The 21,348-nt window shown below is 40.2% G+C and overlaps 1 protein-coding gene across 11 annotated transcripts in view; it reads right to left on the bottom strand.

The window, feature by feature from the left end:
* The window catches only part of DTNA (dystrobrevin alpha), a 391,329-nt gene that overhangs the window by 69,169 nt on the left and 300,812 nt on the right, over positions 1 to 21,348 (bottom strand). For all 11 annotated transcript variants that reach the window (XM_029231332.1, XM_029231333.1, XM_029231331.1 and 8 more), the window contains 2 exons: positions 9,022 to 9,107; positions 2,077 to 2,231 (listed from right to left, as the gene is read on the bottom strand). In XM_029231332.1, the coding sequence (XP_029087165.1) occupies positions 2,077 to 2,231; positions 9,022 to 9,107 (241 nt within the window). The remainder of the gene's footprint in view (positions 1 to 2,076; positions 2,232 to 9,021; positions 9,108 to 21,348) is intronic.

Consider the following 21,348-nt stretch of genomic DNA (forward strand, 5'->3'; position numbering starts at 1 on the left):
ATTGATATATGATCTTTTCATAGTATGAATGACAAAAAATGTACATGCAAAAATCACTACTTTATTTAAATTTTTGAATTAGAATATCAAGGTGGATGGGATAGTTTTATATTGTTAGATAAGAAATCAGCGCTGAAGAGCTACAGTGCCTTTTCAAGGCTTAAACCTTACACTTGTCCTTGTAATTCACCAAACAACTGTCTTGGTACCCTTCTATTAATGTTTTCTTATTGGTAGATATTTACAGCTTTAGCTTTACCTCATAATGCTAAATAAGCTTTTTATAGGGCTGTTGTTAGCATTATAATTAAAAGATAAATTGTGTAAAGTATAAGTAATGAGACAGTATTTTTTCAAAAGCTACTACAATTCATATGTCTAAAATAGTACTGTGTTTCAAACCAATCACTTGGGGCGGCTTTGCAATGAAGCAATTAAAACAATTTTGGAATTTCGTCATTCGAACTGCTGCTATAGCCAGTTTATGAAGCACAAAAATAAACTGGTCTTATTATTTTTATTAGTGTTGCCTCTTTTTGTACTTCACATGATTTTATCTATTTTGACCATTCATCATACTGGCTAAAAATCACTACTGGAAGTCAAGAAATGCTACTATGATTTCCACATACATAAATTTCTCATCATTGAGGGTATATGAAAGATTATATAATGGGCAGTCTCTAGGATATTTCAAAAGGAATTTTGAGCAATGGCAACATCCTATATAATTTTTTTGAATATATAAATTCTATTAGATTAAAAAAGTCCTAATATTCTGGCTGACTTTTAATGAGAAATATTCTGAGGCATTAGTATATTTCCTGAGGATTCTACAATGCACTACTTAAAATCAACAAATGTACAAACAAACAAGTAAATCCAGGGGCAGAGAGATCAGTTTGGGGTTTAATGCAATAGGCCAGGCAATCGAGGATGATGAGGAGAGAGATCTGAGAAAATTCTAGAAGGTGAAATCAGTAGGACTTGGTGATTGATGAGAAGTTCTGGGTGAAGAAGTTGTATAGAAGGAGGCTTAGGTGAATGGATCCATTCTGAGGTCACCAACTTGAAAGGGAAAGGGAACTCCAAAGAGGAGTATGCTTTAGCTGGGGACAGAGGCCAGGTATCTAAGCCAGCCTGCGGGTGAGGGCGTGGGGAAGGTCAGAAAGGCTTCCTGGGTGAGACCCCATCCTGCCCCACCCCGCCAGCGGGAGTAGAGTTTGATACTTAAAGTATCAAGACATCCCTTCTCTTATTGAATGTATGGATACATTTATAATTCTATATAAATCCATGCCCTACAGGGATGCCCGAGGCACCACCTTTGACCTCTTAGATCGCCAAGTAAACAGACAGATGAGGTTTACTAGCTGGAGGTAAATGCAGCTTTTCAGTGGCTGCTAAGCACTGATTTCTTATTTAAAGGATCCTTTTAGAGGACGTACTTGGTTAGATCGGATTTTTAAAAATTGTAAACAAATCTTCAGTTTCTGGATTTCTAAATCTCCACTATGCTGTGCTGAAGAATAGTTCTAGACATGTAGATTTTCCACACGACTGGAGAGCTATAAACACGGAGAGTCCCCCAAACTAAGCAGCTTCCCTTGGCTGACTTGTACCAGCCCCAGTTAAAATATGTTCCCCTGAGCCCCAATGTAGTGCAAGATTCAGGGCCTCCCAGATGGCATGGGGCATATGCTGTGATTCCTTTCTTGTCTCCTTTGCTAAATTGGTGAAGCTCGGTGCTGGGTCAGACTCATGTTTCATGTGAGGCTGAGTAACAATTCAACCCCTTCGATAGTGTGGTGGTAACAACGTTTCCGAGGGTATAGCGTTGCTGTAGGGGTTAAATTAGACAATGCAAATAAAGAACTTAGCATGATGCCTGGTTCATGGTCAGGAAACACCACCTACTATTATTATCCAAATGTGTTGAGTTCAGTTACTGACTCAGAGGTCATTTGTCAGAAGCTGGAAGATACACTACAAGTTACCATGAAGAAGTAGTGACTGGGAGTGACACATAGGGGAGCAGCCACTGAGAGACACTTCCTTAAACAAGTTTTCTCCTACCTGTTGAGAGAAACAGGATCTAGCTGACTGTTCTGTGTAACCAAATGAAGGCCCTTCAAACACTGCTGTGGGTAGTTTGAGAACTTCCCGCAGGAACTGATCGTATCGTCCATAAACCATCACCCCACTGGAGTCAGAAATCATTGAGAAAATATCTGATGGATGGAAAAGGAAAGATCTTTATTCGTCATGTAAAGATTCCCCACTGTTTTAGTTCAATATATCTACTGCAAATAACAAAAAACGTGGCAGAAACTAAATATTTAATTTATTATGAAAGAATAATATGAAAGCTAGTTTTTATGCTGAGATATTCCTGGCATGGTGTTTTCTCTGGTGTCTTTCTGTAGATGATTCTGGCATACAGCATTAACTAGTAATTTGGATAAAATTAGCATATTTTGATAAGACAGAGAACATCACATTTTTAGTTTGAGGTCAATTATCAACTCATATATAACTCGACAGGAGGAATTTTTGTACATGTGAGAAATATGCTGACCTCTTTTGAAATACACAATGAAAATATTACGACAATGTTAGGGTGTGTGTGTATCTAGCAAGCGAGCTATTTACCCATCTATATTGTCACTGAAACGTTTGGGTTTTGGTTTAAGATATTAAAAAATGAAAGACATAATGGGGATAAGGATGCAATGAAAACACTTGATTAACTTCCCACAGAAGCAGAAAACTTCCTATAAATCACAGTGTTCTGGGTGGAAGGCAACTGATTTATGGGGAAGGGTCTTTTGCCTCATGCAGTCGAGAGGAAGCCTGGCCTTGCCAACGATCAGTGAGGTAAAGTCAGGGTTCCAGATTATTCTCAGCAGAGCCACTGGCTTCACTGAACCTCTTTTCTTCAGTTTCTGCCACTGTGGGCACTTAATGAATATTACTGGCATAATTTCCCAAGGTACTCTATAATTCCTCTGTGGAGATCACTACTGGAAGGAAAGGGTTGGCTATTAAATGGTTTGTCACCATGCTAGATTGTAACTAGGCCAGCACAGCTGCTGGGATAAACTGTTGTAAAGTCAATATGCTACCTCTGCTCATTTTGGACTTAATTTTTCAAGGTCAAAATGTAATCTGGGGGCATCGTTTTACACCGCAGCCAGATGTTAAGCATACTATAGGCTTTTATTGGATTATGTTTTGAGGATGTGAATTGGCTCTCATTTTCTTTAAATAGTCCACTTACAAAGGGTTTCTATCGTGTTTAAAATAGCTAATCAATTATGAAACTACATCAATTCTACATGAGCAACAAAAATTAATGTTGTTCTCATTCACTTTCACAATATTGTTTACTTAGTGAATTTCATCTCTCATATTTCATTATAACTAATCAAAAAAAGAAGTTGCCAACAGCAAAAAAAAAACCCCCCAAAACCAAAAACAAAACTCTTGTATAATTCCACATACAGAAACTCAAGAATTCCAATCAAAAGGAGGAAAAAGAAACCTTGAAGAAGTAAGTGTACTTTCTCATTAAAGCTGCCATGTTGTTTGTTTGGGGGCCGGGTGGTTAACTATAATTTGGCCATCCTGATGAACTTCTAGATTTGGATTTTCTAGGCCAGGGAACATTCTGAAGAGTAGCTTAGGCTTTTCAAATCTCCCACTGAAATAATTTAAACAACATCTCTAACTAGAGTAAAAGCAGAAGGGGTACCAACAGTGACCTTTCACAAACTTGAAGCTAATATTAAATTCATTTGTACTGATAAAGTTCTACTAAGCAATAGCCAAACTAGGGCTAAGTCGCTGGGATTAAAGGGAAGTGGCTGTTAATGACCACTCAGGTTTTTAAAAAGAAATGAGGGGACTCTGAGGAAGCTCTCAACATGGTATGTGTTTGTACCTTAATCTTGGGCCCTCTGTTTTTTTAATATATATATACACATATATATTATATCTATATATACACACACACTCATATATATACACATATATACACACACATATATATGTAATATGCTTATAACATGAAATATATGTGTATCTATATAATACAGAGGGCTGTTTCAAGGATTAAGCTAGTTACTAGATGAAAAGCACACAGATGCATACTTGGCACCTAGTATATGGTACAGAAATGTTATCTGTTTTTATTATTAATTTTATACCACACGTTTCTGCCATTTACCTTGTATGTTTAGACTGTGCCTCTCCAATAGGACTGTTCTATAAGGTTCTAAATCATAGTCTAAATTACCTTTGTGTTTCCTGCAGCACCTTACAATGATACTTCAGAAGAACTTACATTCATTGATTAAACTAAAATTAACTTGGCACCTAATAAACATGAAATTGTGCTAAGCAATGGTTATACAGAAAAATCAGGACATAGTTCTTGCCCTCTGGGAGGTCCCAGTCTATTGGGGATGACAGAGATGTGGTTGCATCCTGGATGACACGACATCATGTACGGTGACAAGGTGGTGTGAGTACAGGAGCGGTAGGGTGTACAGGGTGCAGCAGGAGCTCAGAGAGAGGGTTCCTAGAGCGAGGAGTGAGTCAGGGAAGATTTCCTTACAAAGGGGACTTCTAGGCCAAGTATAAAGAACAATCAGTAATGAAGGAGGTACTGAAGAATTAAAGGCAGGCCAGCAACTTAGAAATATTACCCTGGAGGTAAGCTTGGAGGCCGAACAACCTGTTCAGTAATAGAAACTCAAGAAATACAAGGTGTTTGCCATAAACAAGCCCTCCCCAGAAGCTTTAGGAGAGCACCTGACTTTCCAGGCTTATTGCACTGGATTCAGAATTCCTTAAGATCCTTAACAGCCTATAATCAGACCAAAACCAGTTTGACAGAAACAGAATATATTATATTAGATCCGTTTATGTATAGATAGCTATGTCCCACACCTGCAGGGTGCGCCCTCACGCTCTCTGCTGCCTGGGGTACCTGATGAACACCCTGCATATTGGTTCCTGGTGGACCTGAGTACTGGAAATTGGGATGCAACATGGGGGTTGTTGTCCCTTTTAAAGCATTTAAAGCAGCTTTTAAAACTCAGCTTTAAAATTTCTGCTGTTTTCTACTTTTTTGCTTTTTAAAATTTCTAAATTATTTTCAGCCAACTATTCTTGCCCTGTGTTCTCCAACATGAAGGGGCTAGTTGGAATGAACTAAATCTCTTTCATTCCTATGCACAAAAATAGAAAAACCGCCAAACAAGCGTAGTTGGCATATTGGCGTAAAGTGAGTTAGAATTTAAAGAAGGAAAATCCCAAGGCATTCCATATCCTTTCATTTTATTTTTCTTATTATAAAGGCAATGCTTATGATAAAATCATTACTCCACCTGTTTTATGATTAAATGCAAGCCAGCAAAAGAAGACGAAAGAAAACCCACAATTCCACTTACCAAGAGTCAACCACGGTAAATGGGAGTGTTTCCTTAATTTCTCTTTCTGATTTTTCATTGTTGATGTATAGGAATGCCAGAGATTTCTGTGCACTAAGTTTGTATCCTGCAACCTTACCAAATTCACTGATTAGTTCTAGTAGTTTTCTGGTGGCATCTTTAGGATTTTCTATGTATAGTATCATGTCATCTGCAAACAGTGACAGTTTTACTTCTTTTCAAATTTGTATTCCTTTTATTTCTTTTTCTTCTAATTGCTGCGGCTAGGACTTTCAAAACTATGTTGACTAAGGGTTGTGAGAGTGGACATCCTTGTCTTGTTCCTGATCTTAGTGGAAATGCTTTCAGTTTTTCACCATTGAGCATGATGCTTGCTGTGGAGGGGTAAGCTGGGACGAAGTGAGAGAGTGGCATGGACATATATACACTACCGAATGTAAAATAGATAGCTAGTGGGAAGCAGCCGCATAGCACAGGGAGATCAGCTCGGTGCTTTGCGACGACCTAGAGGGGTGGGATAGGGAGGGTGGGAAGGAGGCTCAAGAGGGAGGGGATATGGGGATATATGTATGCATATGGCTGATTCACTTTGTTGTACAACAGAAACTAACACAGCATTGTGAAGCAATTATACTCCAATAAAGGTCTATTAAAAAAAAAGTCAAAAAAAAAAAAAAGAGTCAACCATGGCTGTCTGTGGGTGGATTTGCCCATATTTGTTCATTCAGCCAATGAACATTGTTCATTCTGTTTGAACAATTCAATTTGTTCATTCAATCACTGAAATATTGGTGACTAAGGATACTCATTTCTGATTAACATTTTGGAGAGTTTCTTCCAACCAAACTGCTTTTAGCTAAATTGTTTTGGGCCAAATTGCTTTCAACTGACTTACCTGGAAATCATTAAAACTACCTTTCTGGGATTAACTATATAGTGACTCCTCATTCAGAGAACTGGGGCACGTTCAGGTCTGCTGCTCTGCCAGAAGGTACCATGAAATGTCGTGATCACACAGTCTGTTTCTCTACAGAATTTGCGACTCTCTGAAGCTTATTTCTGCACACTGGAGAACAGTTTCTTTCCAATGGGACTCGTGCATTTGTGACTTCTTTCACTGAGCTGCAGAGAATTGACTTTGGCCACTGGAAAGCATGCATGCTTTGCTCACTGATCGTGGGTATTTGGTGAATGATGGGATGGGGTGAGAAAACAGCACTGGAGCAGTTACACTGTTTGCTTTGAAATCCCAGACTTGTGGGAGAACTTGAGGGATTTGACAAGTGGTAAAGATCTGCTCGAACACTTACTTAAATCTTGAATTTTGTAACTGTGCTGATGTCATTTGTTGCTTACCTGACAACCATCCCCTTCAGCTTTATTGGCCCCAAATTTCATCCTGGGCTATGGGAAAGCAGTGGCCCTTCTCAGCCCAGGAGGTTAGAACGACTGGAAGACTCCCTGACCATCAGCGGCATTCCTTTCCTGTCAGCAGTGGTTGATGTAGTAATTGGTCTGTGATGCCACCCTGGCCATGAGACGTAAGGGCTGGGGGCCCCTGGAGTGGGTGTGACTCCTGAAATTGCTGTACCCCCTTTTACCTTCAGGAGAAGGATAAAATCTGACACAGAGGAGAGCTGAGTGGAAAGATGGAAAGCACCTGGGTCCTTGATGGCACAGCACGAACCTGGTTAGTGAAACGCTCTGAGGAGTTCTGAAGCGCAGAAAACTGGTTTTCTCAGTTTTCCTCAACTTATTTTATTAAGGGACCCTTTTCTCCAAGTACCCAACATTGAATAAGTATTTGGAAATGTTTCTTAAGACTTTGAAAAAAACCTTTACGTACTGCCCTCAGCATAAGTGGCCAATGGTGACACGGGGTCAGTAGGCAAGGCCCTCAGGAGTTTCTTCTTCCGCCCTGGTTCATTTTGCTAAACTTTCTCTTCCCAGCCTAACCCTGAAGGAAATGCTTTAGGGATTACTCTAAGTTATTTTTTTTAAAAGGACATTGTTTCTGCCACCTTCTAATTTAGCTGTTATCCTCAATCAAGTACTGAGGTAGATGTCTTTAAAGTTTTACATCTTTCAGGCTAACTGAAGAGAGACTAAACTGGACCTTGTAGGGTCTGCTTGGGCTTCTCTGAAACTTGACTGCACTTGGCTGGTCCATGAAAGGAGGTTCCTGGGAGTGAGGGAAGATGTGTGGTTATGTGGGGTTCCCCTTATCTACTGCTCCAATGACATAACTCTTCTTGGAACACGTCTGGGGAAATTCCAAAGGAATAAAGGTCCCCCCCACCCCGACCCTGGTATCCTTCTTTATTCTTCCTCTGTTGGTGCATCAAGAAGCAAGAGATTACATTCAGCAGCTGACAGGCAGCAGGTGACAAAAGAGCCTAAAGGCCGTGAGTCATGGGGGCCTGCAGCCAACAGGGACCCTACAGGTACCTAACAAAATCCCCAAGTTTAGGATGGAGAAGGAAGTTGAGGACTAAAGAAGTGAAGTGATTTCCACAGAATAATCAGCAAATTAGTCACACAGCTGGGCCTGCAACCTGGGACTCCCAATTCCCATGACAGTGCTCTTCGTCATACGGCACTATAACTCAGACTCATAATATTTAGGGGAAGGGAGAGGGTTACACGGCAATTTCTCTTCAAAACAGCCACCTATACATGATTTTAAACTAGTTAGAAATGAAAATGCTTGCCCGCTATACACCCACTCTAGGCCTAATGAATCAGAAATTCTGGAAATGAGACCCAGAAATCCATTTTTTTTAAAAAGCCCTCCAGGTGACTCCATATACACTAAAATTTGAAAACCACTGGTGTACGGGGAAAAAGTCAGGGTTCAATTCCTGGTACCATGTGTGATTAACTCTCTATGTCTCAGCTTCTTTACCTAAAACATGCGAACAAATCAGAAAACTCTCACTGTTTTGCTGGTTAAAAATCTACCACATTTAGTGACAAAATGTACACAAAAGGCCCATAATCACTCAACACTCTAGCTATCATGTCTTCATTGGCATCAGTTAATTCTCAGTTTATAGTTTCTGTACATAATTCCTATGCCTACACTCTGGCAATGTCTACTTTGGAAACTTTGGAGTGCCCAGTGATTTGAACAGCATTGGTGGAGAAGAATGAGGAATTGTGCCGGGAACGTTGGCTTGAGATGACCGAGAAACGGAAGGTTGCCCAACATGGTCTTCATCTCCCTATGGTGATGGACTTATGCCTGTGAGGCAGTTCTACAGTAAATGAATGTGAAAGAATGTATATCTTACTTTAGTATCATGAACAGTCTAACTGGTGATCCTCAACAGGTTATAAAAAATAATAATCCATACGTAGAAGGAAAACATTCATTTCATTGACATTAATCTAATATGAAAACATTTCTACGACAAAATCCAAGGATCAACGAAGATTATATTTCAAACAACTCTCATAGAATGAGGAAAGTCACAAATGGTCAGGGGGACCTGGCAGGAATGGCGTAGAGGAAAACGTGGTATACAGGAGGGGTAAGCAAACAGAGATGCAGAGAATAACTTACATCTTAATTTGTCCATGATCTTCCCTCCACACAATGTGGCTAAAGCCATTTTGACAGCAAATACTGAAATTTTACCATGGCCTTCCCTGTTTAATGATGATAGAAAAAAAGAGATGTCATGTGAAGAACGTCCAATAACACAGTCTGACATTTTCTGTTCTGTAGAAACCATAGGACACCAGAGCTGCATGCATTATGTGAACATATCCATTTTAAAAAAGGTTATGAATACATTTCAACACGTTTCTGAAAAACTCCTCTATTCGATGTTTCCTTTTTTCAAGAGACTGCAGAATCTTTAAGTTATTCTTTGTCTATGCCCCTTGCTCAAAGCATACACTGGTAGCCATAGAAATATGTGCTATTTACCTGAAGATGAAAATTATAGAACATTCTTTTCACTTTGGGTTTCATAAAATAATTTTATGTATGATGATGCCACAGTTTCTATAATTTATTTAAACAAGGCTTCAGAAAAATCTTAAGTTGTGTGTGTCAGGTAATTCCTGAATTTTAAAAGGGTTAGGGTTAATGTGGAGACGTTTTCATCACACTTTTTTTTCAACAATTATTTCCTACCCACAAGCCAACTGTCCTTAAAAGTGATACATTTACTTTTCAAAGGGAGTTGGTATTTTAAAGGGGCAAAAGTAAGAGCTCTTTTGAATAGTTCTCCTACCTAAATGACATGAGAGCAGCCAAATCTTTGTTGATTCAAGAGGTATAACTAACTTGTCCTTCACAAAATGTGATATAAAGGGCATTCTATAAGAAGTAGAATATTTCTGCTAAATGATTTTTCCAGCTGGAATAAACTGTTTATTATATCCTTGGAACCAGACAGTGTATCATATTAGTAATTCATTTCTTTGGTGGTTGCTACTCTTAAGAATGATCAAAAGAGTTATTTAAAATAATAATGTAGCTGAAAGGTAAGTAGAGTCTGTATTGACAAGGGTTTAGTATATAGAATAAGTAATTTATATGAATAAATTCAGATATGTGACATATTAGAAGAATAAGACATCATAAATTATTGTGTCTTTGTTCCTTACTAGACTCCAGAGAGGAATCATTTGTTATTCATGTTTGTTGCTGTCATTCTTAGCATAGTACCTAGAAGGCAGCTAGGCAGAATGCAAAACTGACCCAGTCTTATATGTTAGTGACTATCCTGTTTATATTTCTAAGCCTAAGCACCAGACTTACATAATTACATATTAGAAATCTTCACTTGGATATCCTGCATCAAACCAAGTATATTCAAAGTAGAACTCATTATCTTTCAAAGCCCTCTCGTAATACTCTGACCGACTAAACTACTAACCTGCTCTTCCTCCTACAGTCCCTCTTCGGGTTGTCAGAATCACCATGTACCTAGTTACCCAGAAATGAGTTTTTGGCAAGAGGTCACCCTTGATTTTTTGCTCTTCCTTAATTCACTACCAACCAAATAAATGTTTGAGGTACTCAGATATACCCACTTCACTGTATATTAAACCCACTTCCTTCTTTCACTTCCGACTGCCATGGCTTCTATCAGCTCTTGCTTTAACACTGTAATAACTTCTTTTTTTTTTTAAATAAATGTATTTATTTTATTTTTGTCTGCGTTGGGCCTTCGTTGCTGTGCGGGAGCTTTCTCTAGTTGCGGCGAGCGGGGGCTACTCTTCCTTGCGGTGTGCGGGCTTCTCATTGCGGTGGCTTCTCTTGTTGCAGAGCACGGGCTCCAGGTGTGCAGGCTTCAGTAGTTGCGGCATGTGGGCTCAGTAGTTGTGGCTCGCGGGCTCCAGAGTGCAGGCTCAGCAGCTGTGGCACACGGGCTCAGTTGCTCCAAGGCATGTGGGATCCTCCCGGACCAGGGCTCGAACCTGTGTCCCCTGCATTGGCAGGCAGACGCTTAACCAACGCGCCACCAGGGAAGCCCTGTAATAACTTCTTAAATGATTTCTCTGCTTGCACAGTCATATCACAGATCTGACCATGTTACAGTCAGAGCCCTGTATTCGCGGTTCTGCATCTGCGGATTTAAGCAACCGTGGGTGGATAAAGGGGTTGTCTGTAGGAGACTTGAGCATCCCCGGGTTTTGGTGTCAGTAGGCGGTCCTGGAACCAAACCCCTGCAGATACCGAGGGATGACGGTACTTCATTATTTATAACCCTGTTGCCTCCGTTTGCCCGCGGGATATAGTTCTAACCTTATCTGTTTTCTCCAGGCTCATTTGCTACCATTTCTGTTGCACTCCACACCACAGTGCCCTGTCAATGCTCTTCCCCCTGTGCTCTGCTCAGGACTCTCCCACCCATTCATGGAGTCTCAGCTGAATATCATCATTCACTCTGCTCCGAAAACAGTTCTTCCCCTGATGTGGAAGCAATCACTCTTCCCTTTATTTTTACCTATTATTTGGCATCTGTCACTCACCTATCACCGAATGACCTTCATTTGTTTATTTACGTGTCTGCATGTATGTCGACTCCACACTGTGAGATCCTTGGGGGGCAGAAATTATGTCCTCTCAATTAATTGAATCCCCAGTGCCTCACACTTTGTCTCACATAGCGTTAGTGAACAATAAATTCCTTATATTAATTAATGACTATTAATCATTATAATAGGTGCCCTAGAATTTTGATTAAGTGGTTCACTAATTTGGGGGCAGGTAGCTGTAATAAAAATGCAATGATTTTGTAAAAACCACCTCATTCAAAATGATTCCATATCCCCTGCATTCCCAATTGCACGGATAACTGGAAGCATCAATAACTTTATTTTAGGAAGTAATTAGCTTCTCTTCCTAAGCTGAAACATGGTTCAAGTAATAACAGGAGAGTCTACAAAGTGTGGAAGAATAGGAGTAATACAGTGATAAAGTAATCTTCAAAATGCAGAGCAATTGAAGAGTATTATATGTGAGACCTCAAGAGCAAATGCAAGTTTCTTTCAATGAGTCAGAGAGAACAATTTATTTTTATTTTTATTTTTTATGCAGTTCACATTTTCAACATTTACTTTAGAGTAGTTCAAGATCTGTAAAACCCAGTGCTTTGAAATGGTCTGGGGTTAATTTCAGGATTAATTTCCATATTTTTTTCCACAACTTTATTGGAGTATAATTGCTTTACAATGTTGTGTTAATTTCTGCTGTATAACAAAGTGAATCAGCTATATGTATACATATATCCCCATATCCCCTCCCTCTTGAGCCTCCCCCCCACCCTTCCTATTCCACCCGTCTAGGTGGTCACAAAGCATTTAGTTGATCTCCCTGTGCTATGCAGCAGCTTCCCACTACCCATCCATTTTACATTTGGTAGTGTATATATGTCAACGTTACTCAGAGAGGACAATTTAACTCAAGAAAGAGGACAGACCACAGATGATGTTGGGACAGAGAGCTCTCCAGAGGATGAAATGATGATAGCTCACGGGTGAATTCTTAAACCTTAGCTTTTAATGCAGAAGGTCCTAGGGAGATTACTAGTCCTGTATTGTTGCTGGAAATGCAAGATTACTGCTATTAAACCCAAGAGTGGTTGTATCAGAGCTATTTTGCCAAATCGACATAATAAATCTAGATAAATCACCCAGTGGAGGGCAGCTCAATGAGAGTTTGCAGGAACTGAAGGGTGAAATTAGGTCACTGGAATTTACTGGTATGTAAGCTACTATGTCAGATTGCAAATGTGACGCCTGTCACAAAGAAGGATTCAGGGGTATGCAGGAATGTACACCGTGGGAAGCAGGCCAGTACCAGCTGAGTTCAGACCTTGCTCAGCCCTGGCACTGGATAAACCTTTAAGGAGTTGAATGAGTGAGTGGAGATGGTGGACTTGGCTATGGAGAATGGAGACACCAAAGAGTTAAATACAAAGGGATCTTTTAAAAGAACATTTTCAGTAGATATAACAGGATGAAGAAAATGGGTGGAAAGAGAAAGATTTTCTAAAGGTCTTTGACAAGGTTCCACACCAAAGACCATTACTTAAACAAAGTCACCTTGGGATCAGGGTCCCTATTTTGTTGTGAAAAAAGAATTGGCATTGACACCGGAAGCAAAAGTTAGGGAGAAGGTGGTACATCCCGAATGGAGAACGTAAGAGCTATTCTCATTAGGAATCTTCCTTAGTCGGGGCAGTTTGACTCATGAACAGTCAGTGAAATCTCCTAAGTATCTAAGAAGTGAAAAGTCAAGCTCTTGAGGATGGATAACAGGAAGCTCCTAGGAGTCTTGGGCAAACAAGCAGGAAAGTGGCATATTGTTCCCAAGTGAGTTCTGTACATGCAATGCCTCTAGGAGTAAAGTGGTTAAATGGCTCATATGGAATGTTGGCACAATTCAGGAAGTAGATCCACCAGAGTGTGCTGAGGACGAAAAACCTAGACTGTCCCTAATGCTGCAGGGCAAATGGTGCTCCAAGAGGAGCAGTAGAAAAAGTCTACACGCTTGTCTTGCTTTTACGAAAAGCTACGGCCACAGCACACCTTCAATTTCATGTGTAGTTCAGATTGCCAATGAGTAACTGCTTTACGCTGGGCTTTTTCCATGACTATACAGAGACAAACTGACTTCTTTTAACTAAGATACTACTTTTAGGAAAAAGTTGTCTGGGAAGGAAAATCTACTTTTGACAAGAACGAAAAAGAACAAATAGATACTAATAGGTCTGGGATGGTAGGCTGAAGTTGGAACTGTACAAATTTAATAAACAAGAAACCTCAATTAAATAGTCAGGAGGCCAGCAGGGGGCGCTCTCCTGCCCTGCGATGATAACAGAGCCCAACCGGAAAAAGAAAGACTCCTTTCCTGGGAAGGACTCAGCCAATGAAAAGCCATGGACTCCTTGTTTACTACAGCCCTCCCAACTTCCTTTCCCCCTCTATAAAAGTGCTCTCCTTGCCTTGCCCTGTGGGGACTCTCCAGGATTGCAGACCCTGAATAGCAATTCCTTGTTGATCCCGAATAAACCCTTTATTCTCCCCTTTCTGGAGAAATAACTGGTAGTCTATTTGCGTTAGGTCAACAGAAACAGAATATAAAATTTCTCCAAGTTCCCAAGAGAGTTCCCTGTTTGAAATTACAGAACCCCAGGACAAATATCAAGTCCCTGAAAGTGAGATTGAATCCTGACCGATTCTTTTTTGAACAGGCTCAAGGAATTATTTCTCTACTTAAGAATACTAAAACCAGGAGTTCTTCTCTTACCAACATATTTTACCAAAGCATTTGGAAAGCATTTATGATAAGCAAAGGCCCAGCACTCACACTTGGGTTTCTCACACACTTTGGTGGCTTAATTCACTGGGAGAACTGCTTCCTCCTCTGTCTTCCACAACATGCCTCTGTCATAAAACGTTTCTCCTCTGGGAATTATTTTGTTCATATGGAACACACATTTATTAACTCAATAAATATTTATTAGCAATGCCTCAGAAGTGGGGCATATAAAGATGAATAAGACGTGGCTCCTACCCTCCAAATTTGCCCATCATCTACTTGGGAGAAGGAGTCAAAACTAGTTAATTTTAATACAACACATTTTAAGGGCAGAGTCCATGTCTTACTCAACTATCATCCCCAGTCTATCGTAGCACCTAGAACATAGCGAGTTCTTAATACATGTTAGTTAAATTAATGAATGCACAAGTTGAAATGTTCTGATTTACCACTTAAGTTTTATACTGAGCAATACTAAGTTTTGAGGAAAACTACAAAGGTTAACTTAATGGCCCTTCATATTAGATGGTGCAGTCATGTGAGATGTTGAATTTAGAAGGGATCACAGACATAATTACTCTTGTTTTGGGGAGACTAAAGTTAACATGTGAACACATAGAAATAAATCCCTTATTTGGCCCTGGCATCGCTTTGGGCTCCCCATAATGTTAGCAAAACATCCAGGAAAATAATTCCTCATAGCACCGGGCCAGGTGAGTTTGCCAGGAGTTTGTCTAGAATGGAGAATGGAAGGGGCCAAATCTGTTGACATGTCTCCCTCTCTCCCATGAAATCCCACCTGCCACTCATCCAAAGTACATCTGACAGGAACACGAGTGACATTACGGATGTTCAATTTATCTACAATTATGAAAATTCTTTGGAAAGAGCTTCCGTTTTAGCAACATGTAGGGAGCTTGGAACAAGGTATTTCCCACTAGAACAAAATTTTAGTGAGTAGAGAATGTGGACATCTTGGATTTAAGATGTGCTAAGAAAAAAATCACCAAGCCAAGTACATTTTAAAGATGGAGGCACATACATAATAAAACGTCAAGAGAAGAACATTTGGTTTCGTGTGACTCTTCTCTTTTTCCTTCATTCTCACCCATCCATAGAGCCTCACATGTAAACAACACATTTTGTTGGTGTATTTTGCAGTGCATATTCCATTGAACATCAGAATCATTTTTACAACTCAAAAGGCAGAAGGATTTTGGCAGAGTTCCAGGATTATTTCATATCCATGCATCTGAAATAGTGCTGTGGTACCTTTCCTCATGTCGGAGGCTCAGCAGTGGGAAAGGATATTCAAATGGCTCAGCAAGGTTCAAGATGTCAAACAAAGAGGAAAATTCCAGAATTTTGTATTCTCTATGAAAGACTATTATACGATGGATTTGGAGCTCTGGATGGCTGTCATAAAACTGACTGTAAATCTACAGTGTAAAACGTGTTAAGTCCAAATAGCTCTTTCACATACACTCTGTCAAATATGTCTAAAGATCACAAACCTGAAAGGTTAGGAATGTGAGCATAATAATAATATCCTGTAATAAGCAGGGTAAGTCTGGGGGAAAAAAGCACATTAATTCTCATATAAAAAGATGAAACAGAAAGCGTGAATAGAGCTGAATTTAAACTGATGCCTGAAACAAAAGGATTTTCCCCCACTTACCTCACCTAGTAGGAAGCTGTATGACCTGCAAATTATCTAACCTTTTTATGCCTCAGCTTCATCACTTACTCAACCTGAAAAATTATAATAATGTAATGCCAAACCAGTAAGATTATTGGCACATGGTAAATGCTGAGTACATCTTAGCATAATTATAATATTATTAACATCATTAGAGAATTCGCATTAAGAACTGACATAGAGAATGGACTTGAGGACACAGGGAGGGGGAAGGGTAAGCTGGGACGAAGTGAGAGAGTGACATGGACATATATACACTACCAAATGTAAAATAGATAGCTAGTGGGAAGCAGTCGCATAGCACAGGGAGATCAGCTCGGTGCTTTGTGATCACCTAGAGGGGTGGGATAGGGAGGGTGGGAGGGAGACGCAAGAAGGAGGAGATATGGGGATATATGTATAGCTGATTCACTTTGTTATAAAGCAGAAACTAACTCACCATTGTAAAGCAATTATACTCCAGTAAAGATGTTAAAAAAAAAAAATCTGACTCTACATTAAAAAAAAAGGAAAAAAAGAATTGACCTCCAAAAATAGAAAAACCACTGTTTAATATATATCATTGTCCTACTTCAAGTTTTCGAATATATGTGGAAATAATATTTGCTAAAAGTGAGGCCCCTGTCATATAATCTACTTTATGAGGAACTGTGCCAAGAAGGGAGGCTCCTGAATTGAAATGAGATTAAGTCAACTGACGAAAGTTGATGTTAGTGTTTCCCGGGAAAGCAGGAAGAGGGTAAAGAGAAGCACGTTAAAGTCTGTTGTGAAAATGGGATCCACCCACATTAGTAACCATGGACATCTAGTGATCTTCTCTGTGGAGGAGAAGTGAAAACAGAGGGTATGAATCTAGATGACAGAGCAAACTTAGACCCGCTAGATTTAGTAAAAGATTGGAGATTAAGGAGGGCTTAATCTCAGAAAAAGAATGAAATTAGTGTGATAAGAGCTAAGTCCACCTTTGATTTTCATTCATTTATTCATTCACTCACTGATTCATTATGAACTGAATATTGGCTCAGGTGCTGTACATATAAAGAAAAAGACATGGTTGGTCCCACTTGAAAGTAGCTTGTGGGGGTCAGTCAGATAAGCAGAGAGACAGGCATCTCAAGAGACTGTCAGAGTCATGTTCAAGGAACAGTGGGACCTGGCAGAGGGTGAGCAGCTTGGCCATGAGAGCTGAAGGGCTTCACAGTGTATCAGCGTTTGTGACCCCACCTCTCCAAAAGGCCATACATGATCAACTTTGAAGAATTATTTTCTAGGTAACCATTATACCTCAATAAAGGTATATATGTTTTTTGTTTTTTTAAAGAATTATTTTCATCTTGTACCTTTCCGCCATTTTTTTGTTGTTGTTACTTTCAATTCCCTAAAAAGTAATAACAGTAAAAGTCCTTAGAACACTTCAAAGAGATTTTCACCCCCACTGGGATATGGACAAGAAGTGAGAGGAAAAGGGCTGCCGAGTTAGTGGGTTCTGAAAGAGAGAGCTTCAGGGGAAGGCTCCTGCCACCAAACAGGGAAGGAGTCAAGGCAGGCCAGCTCCTGGGGGACACGGAAGGAAAGAGAGAAGAGGAGGAGACTGACTTAAGGCTCTGGTCATTTCCTTGTATTCTTCTTCCCTGTCAGCCCTGCTCCCTTCTTCTGAGACCTCCTTTCCCATGCTTCCCAGGCACACACCTCCATTTCCCTAGAGACACTTAGAGAAGAAAGCTTCTGGCTGTAGAAAGGGTCTGCTTACAAGTTGGTTGGTTAATAGCCCATTAGGTGATATCCCTCCCAAGTATCCTTTTTTTTTTTTTTTAAAGAAGATGTTGGGGGTAGGAGTTTATTAATTAATTAATTAATTTTTGCTGTGTTGGGTCTTCGTTTCTGTGCGAGGGCTTTCTCCAGTTGTGGCAAGCGGGGGCACTCTTCATCGCAGTGCACGAGCCTCTCACTATCGCAGCCTCTCTTGTTGCAGAGCACAGGCTCCAGATGCGCAGGCTCAGTAGTTGTGGCTCATGGGCCTAGTTGCTCCGCGGCATGTGGGACCTTCCCAGACCAGGGCTCGAACCCGTGTCCCCTGCATTAGCAGGCAGATTCTCAACCACTGCGCCACCACAGGGAAGCCCCCAAGTATCCATTTTTAGAAGGAAAGTGATCAAGACAGAAACTTTCTGAAGGGGCTGCCTATTCAGTGACAGGACGGCAAGCATGGCATAGGCCATTGGAGGCAAATGCTAGCTCTTGACAGTCTACGAATCATCCTATGTATGTAGTGATGTATTGTATCTTGAGGCTGACTTGGCCAAAGAGCAGAGAAACCTCACAACCGGGAAGCTGACCAGAGCCTGCGGCAAGCATGCCTGCGTGAGAACTGAGATCCAGGGATTCTGGCGGGGAGAGGAACAGGAGGGTGCTACTCTTGGGGAACTATGGTTGTGGGAAAGTGAGTCTGGTTCTCAGGGATGCATCCAAGTCAAGTGGACCTTGATCCTCATTTCAGGTCACTATTTCTTGGCAGAGTTCAACTGGCTGGGGCTGGTGAACTTTAAGGCACAAGCAAACTAATGGACATATTTCTATGAATGCAAGTTCTTATTCTTCATGGGTTTAAATTACTGTCTTTCCTTTAAATTTTTTTTTTTTTTTTACATTACCTCTTTAGAGTCCAGGTTGTTAAGGCATCTCTAACTCTTTTATTTTGGATTTTTCCTCTCTTTTTCTTTTAGTATGTCCATTTAAAATACAGCAAATGAGGGGAAAATCTCCTAAATGTTTCAGTGATTTTGTAATAGCAACAGCACATCATTGATCTACCAGTATCAGGCTCATTCATGTCTACCAAAATACAGAAGGCTCCCTTAAATACTTGGGTTCTGCAAATTAATGCCATTTGCAGCAACATGGATACAAGTAGAGATTATCATACTAAGTGAAGTAAGGCAGAAGGAGAAAGACAAATACCACATGATATCATTTATATGTGGAATCTAAAATATGACACAAATTAACCTATCTACAAACAGAAACAGACTCATGGACATAGAGAACAGACTTGTGGTTGCCAAGGGGGAGGGGGCTGGGAGGGGGATGGAGTGGGAGGTTGGGATTAGCAGATGTAAGCTATTATATATAGAATGGATAAACAACAAGGTCCTACTGTAAAGCACAGGGAACTGTGTTCAGCATCCTATGATAAACCATAATGGAAAAGAACATGAAAAAGAATGTATATATATGCATAACTGAATCACTTTGCTATACAGCAGAAATTAACACAACACTGTAAATCAACTATACTTCAATAAAAGATAAATATTTGGGTATTATGGGATAGGTAGTAGGAAGTGACATCAGATTTCCATACTGGGTCTCAATTGGATAATTAGAAGTTTACTATTATAAGAGAGAGAATTGAACCGTCATCTTATTCTTGTTTCTATTCTTATATTCACTTCTAAATTGTATTTCCAGGTACTGGGACTTCCTGACGGCTCACCTCTCACATTGTCTAAAATTTCAAAATCCATCAGACAGAAAAGTTGTTTTTCAGCAGAACTGCCTGTATTCGTTTGCTCTGCCAAAGGAGAGCAGGCGGAAGCACCTGCAGACCGGGGTCTCTATGTGGATGTGTCTGTGAATCTCTACAATGAGATTTCTTTGGGTGGATGTGTTTCTAAATCTACCACAATGAGATTACTGAAAGAATACATCAGGGGCCTTCCTATCTGTAAGAAGATTAGGAATCAAACATTTCTTCTGAACATTTTTGTGAACTACTCTTTTTTTTTTTTTTAACATCTTTATTGGAGTAAAATTGCTTTACAATGGTGTGTTAGTTTCTGCTTTATAACAAAGTGAATCAGTTATACATATACATATATCCCCATATCTCCTCCCTCTTGCGTCTCCCTCCCTCCCACCCTCCCTATCCCACCCCTCTAGGTGGTCACAAACCATCGAGCTGATCTCCCTGTGCTATGTGGCTGCTTCCCACTAGCTATCTATTTTACGTTTGGTAGTGTATATATGTCTATGCCACTCTCTCACTTTGTCACAGCTTACCCTTCCCCCTCCCCATATCCTCAAGTCCATTCTCTAGTAGGTCTGTGTCTTTATTCCCGTCTTACCCCTAGGTTCTTCATGACATTTTTTTTCTTATATTCCATATATATGTGTTAGCATAGAGTATTTGTTTTTCTCTTTCTGACTTACTTCACTCTGTATGACAGACTCTAGGTCCATACACCTCACTACAAATATCTCTATTTCATTTCTTTTTATGGCTGAGTAACATTCCATTGTATATATGTGCTACATCTTCTTTATCCATTCATCCGACGATGGACACTTAGGTTGCTTCCATGTCCTCGCTATTGTAAATAGAGCTGCAATGAACATTTTGGTACATGACTCTTTTTTTTTTTTTTTTGTGGTACGCGGGCCTCTCACTGCTGTGGCCTCTCCCGTTGCGGAGCACAGGCTCTGAACGCACAGGCTTCGGACGCGCAGGCTCAGCGGCCATGGCCCATGGGCCCAGCCGCCCTGCGGCATGTGGGATCCTCCTGGACCAGGGCACGAACCCGTGTCCCCTGCATCGGCAGGCAGACTCTCAACCACTGCGCCACCAGGGAAGCCCCCATGACTCTTCTTGAATTATGGTTTTCTCAGGGTATATGCCCAGTAGTGGGATTGCTGGGTCATATGGTAGTTCTATTTGTAGTTTTTTAAGGAACCTCCATACTGTTCTCCATAGTGGCTGTATCAATTTACATTCCCACGAACAGTGCAACCTTTTGCACAGCAAAGGAAACCATAAACAAGACCAAAAGACAACCCTCAGAATGGGATAAAATATTTGCAAATGAAGCAACTGACAAAGGATTAATCTCCAAGATTTACAAGCAGCTCATGCAGCTCAATAACAAAAAAACAAACAACCCAATCCAAAAATGGGCAGACGACCTAAATAGACATTTCTCCAAAGAAGATATAAAGATTGCCAACAAACACATGAAAGAATGCTCAGCATCATTAATCATTAGAGAAATGCAAATCAAAACTACAGTGAGATATCATCTCACACCGGTCAGAATGGCCGTCATCAAAAAATCTAGAAACAATAAATGCTGGAGAGGGTGTGGAGAAAAGTGAACTACCCTTTACCTTGGTATAATCCTTAAGCTTAGCATCCAACAATCTTGCAATGATTCAGCTACATTATCATAGCTATTTAGAGAACATTTACAGCTCTGTTTTTTGAAATGCTCTTCCCAATATTTCCAAAAAAAAGTGAAAAATCTATTAGGTTAAGCCCCATCTGTTTCACAAAATACCCCAAACTTATTGTTAATTTGGCCCCATTTCTGTATTTACAGAGTTGGTCCAAATTATTATTATTATTATTTTGCGGT

The sequence above is a fragment of the Monodon monoceros genome, unplaced genomic scaffold (assembly GCF_005190385.1).
Source record: "Monodon monoceros isolate NGI ecotype Baffin Bay Population unplaced genomic scaffold, NGI_Narwhal_1 Super_Scaffold_1, whole genome shotgun sequence".
Taxonomy (NCBI): Eukaryota; Metazoa; Chordata; class Mammalia; order Artiodactyla; family Monodontidae; genus Monodon; species Monodon monoceros.